This window comes from Condylura cristata, unplaced genomic scaffold (genome assembly GCF_000260355.1).
Source record: "Condylura cristata isolate star-nosed mole 26May11 unplaced genomic scaffold, ConCri1.0 scaffold00017, whole genome shotgun sequence".
Lineage (NCBI taxonomy): Eukaryota > Metazoa > Chordata > Mammalia > Eulipotyphla > Talpidae > Condylura > Condylura cristata.
The window spans coordinates 1,700,819-1,704,287 of NW_004567118.1; the positions used below are offsets into that span (position 1 = coordinate 1,700,819).

The following is a 3,469-nucleotide window of genomic DNA, read 5'->3' on the forward strand; positions in this document are numbered from 1 at the left end:
GGTCCTAACTTAACTTTCTCCCCATCCCAAAGACAGCTAACAAAGGGTGGTAAGGCACCATTTCCCCCATCACCATTTAGCTTAAAAAAAAAAAAAGCAAGGTCTTAGGAACCCCACCCCTGACCAAGTAGGTCAGGGGGAGAGGGGAGGTGTGGTTTGGTTAAACTAATAAAAAGTTACAACCCTGTTAAATACAATTAAAGGGCTAGATCTCTAGAAGATAATTAAATGTACTTTATTATGATTATTAGCTTTTAATTTGCACTATTATCAAGAAACAGGAGATGGTCAAAAATTGAATTATGTGGCATACTTACTCCACCGCAGCCCCTGGGTTTCAAATCAATCTGCTGGAATTAAGTCTAAAATATTCCAAATATTTGAGGGAAATGATGTGTATTGGAAACTGGAGTTCTCATACCAGCGTCAAAGATACTTTAAGAAAAGTCTTGAGTTTTATTTGTGGGGGGTAGGGAGAAGATAAGAAACATCTGTTATAAACATTCTATCCATCTTGTGATATAGAATGTCATGTAAACACTCAACCCCACCCCCACAGTCACAAAGAGTCTGCCCAGAGCCTTCTTCCAAAGCGAAGATACCCACCTTCCCCCCCCCCCCAATACACCCTTTTTCTGGACAAGTTTGCCTAGAGACCAGTCTTTAGGCAAAGAGAAACCGAAAAATCCCACCAGCCCATCTGCCCTCCCGCTAACCCAATCCATTTTTATTGCTTCCTTTAAACAAAATAGACCCCAAATGACAAAAACCCACACGTAACAAGCCACCCCACAAACTGGTAACTCGTACGCCAAAGAAGATATCTAGCTGGGGACACACACCAGCGGAGAGCAGACTGCAAGTGAATGAAGGGGAGAGTCAAGGGCAATTCCCAGGCCCAAAATGGGCTGAAGAAATGCTCCAAGACTAATGCTCCCCCTAAAAAAAAGGAAGCAGGAGAGGCTCTCAAAGGTGTGTGTGTGTGTGTGTGTGTGTGTGTGTGTGTGTAGAAGGGGGTTTCAAAACACACTTCACAGAGCACTTTCTGCCCACTCCAAGCACAAAAAGAAAAGTGAGAGAAAGGTCCTGCTTGGCCAGGAGCCAGCAGGAGCCACGGAGGCCATTCCTCAACCAGGCTCCTCGGCCTGGCCCACCCGCCACCAGTGTTTGGGTCCCCCCCCATCTCTGTTGGGAGGTTCAAAGATAAAGTAAAGGAGATAAAACAAGTGAGGAGGTATGTGGGGAAAGAGAAAGAACCCCAAAAGAACCCAGGTCCTGTTCAAAAATACCCAACAGCTTCCACAGGCCCAGCATCGGTGAGGAGCTCTGCCAGCCTGGCGTCAGAAGTCGAATTTAACCAGCTCCCAACTCCTCAGGCCAACAGCAGGCCCAGCCCTGCCAAATCACCGAAAAATTCGAACCGAAGTAGGGGGGCTAAAAGGGCCAACTAAAGAAGAGACCCCTCTCAACTCTTCACCCCTTTCCTCGGCCCCGGCGCCCCTCACGGCTTTTCCGTCCCCTCTTTTCTTTTAAATAGCAAATATATCATTAAATTTACAAAGACTATTTACAGTTTTAATTACAAACCTGGAGGGGGTGTTGGGCAGAGTTCTCTTTAAAAAGCAACCTAAAAAATAAATGGTTTTGACTGTTCTTTATTTAAAAAAATAAAAATAAGGAGTCTGTAAGGAGCGAGTCCCCCAACCGGGAAGGGGGGAAAGCGCGACGCGGGCGAGGGGTGGGGGGTTCCGGGCGCGAGGCGCAGGGGCGCCCCCTCACACGGTGGTCTCCCCGTGTCGGCTGTTGGTGAGGCGGGTGTAGAACTTCCTCCACGAGTGCAGCGTCTTGCCGGACCAGATCCAGAAGCCTGACGTGATGCCCACGATGAGCGTCATGAGGTATTTGATCATGTAGACCGTGAAGTCGGGCGACATGCGCGGCGTGTAGTGAGCGGGGCACGGGATGGCCAGGCTCTTGCAGTGCTGGCTCACCCAGGAGCGCTCCCAGTGCTCGCGGAAGGCCTGCTCGTAGAAGTAGCAGGCGATGACGATGGTGGCGGGCACCGTGTAGAGCACGGAGAAGACGCCAATGCGCACCATGAGCCGCTCCAGCTTCTCCGTCTTGGTGCCGTCGTGCTTCATGATGGTGCGGATGCGGAAGAGCGACACGAAGCCGGCCAGGAGGAAGGACGTGCCTATGAACAGGTACACGAAGAGGGGCGCCAGCACAAAGCCCCGCAGCGGGTCCAGGCTGTTGAGGCCCACGAAGCACACGCCGCTCAGCAGGTCGCCGTCAATCTGGCCCATGGCCAGGATGGTGATGGTCTTGACCGCGGGCACGGCCCACGCGGCCAGATGGAAGTACTGTGAGTTGGCCTCGATGGCCTCGTGACCCCACTTCATGCCCGCCGCCAGGAACCAGGTGAGCGACAGGATGACCCACCAGATGGAGCTGGCCATGCTGAAGAAGTAGAGCATCATGAAGAGGATGGTGCAGCCCTCCTTCTTGGTACCCTGCACCACCGTGCGGTAGCCGTCCTCCGAGAAGCGCTCGTTGCACACCACACGCTCCTGCAGCACGAAGCCGGCGATGTAGGCCACCGACACCATGGTGTAGCAGCCGGAGAGGAAAATGATGGGCCTCTCGGGATAGCGGAAGCGCTGCATGTCCACCAGGTAAGTGGTGACAGTGAAGAAGGTGGAGGCGCAGCACAGCACCGACCAGGTGAGGATCCAGAGGCGCGCGAAGCGCGTCTCCTCCTGGGAGAAAAACATGGAGCCGTCCGGCCGCGCCGGCTCGCAGGGCGCTGCACAGTCGCGCTCGCCTAGAAATTTGTAACTGAGATAGGACGGCACCTTGAGGACGCGGGGACAGTGGAAAGGGTGCTCCAGGGTGGCGTAACGCGGAGGCGAGCCGCCGCCGCCAGGGCCGCCCGGGGTGCCACCAGCACCCGGCTGCAGGCCCGGGGGCGGCGCGGTGGTGAGCAGCGCGGGCGCGCCGTCCTCGGAGTGGTTCTGGCCCACGCAGATCTGCTCCGCGCCATGGCGCGGGAAGTGCTCGCAGCGCAGGCGCTCGGGCCACTGAAAACCGAACTTGTTCATGAGCGCCTCGCAGCCCTGGCGCGCGCGTTCGCAAATGGAGCGGCACGGCGGGATGGCCTGCTCCAGCACGGTGCACACGGGTGCGTACATGGAGCACAGAAAGAAGCGCAGTTCGGGCGAGCACTGCACCTTTACCAGCGGATAGAACTGGTGCACCTCCAGGCCCGCGTCCTCCTGATTCGTATGGCCCAAAAGGTTGGGCATGATGGTCTGGTTGTAGGCGATGTCCGTGCACAGCGGGATAGAGATGGGCTGGCAGAAGCCGTGGTCCGGGATGGAGATGCCCTTCTCCCCGTGGAACTGGGCTGGCCCAGCGGCGGGCAGCAGCAGCAGCGGCAGCAGCAGGCGGGGCAGGGCGCTGCGGGGCC

At 55.8% G+C, this 3,469-nt stretch overlaps 1 protein-coding gene across 1 annotated transcript; it reads right to left on the reverse strand.

The window, feature by feature from the left end:
* Window positions 1–266: 266 nt before the first annotated feature.
* On the reverse strand, window positions 267–3,463 carry FZD2 (frizzled class receptor 2). The gene has a single exon (XM_012726690.1). It carries the CDS (start codon window positions 3,303–3,305, stop codon window positions 1,776–1,778), a length of 1,530 nt encoding a protein of 509 aa, XP_012582144.1. The 5' UTR covers window positions 3,306–3,463; the 3' UTR covers window positions 267–1,775.
* Window positions 3,464–3,469: the final 6 nt, after the last annotated feature.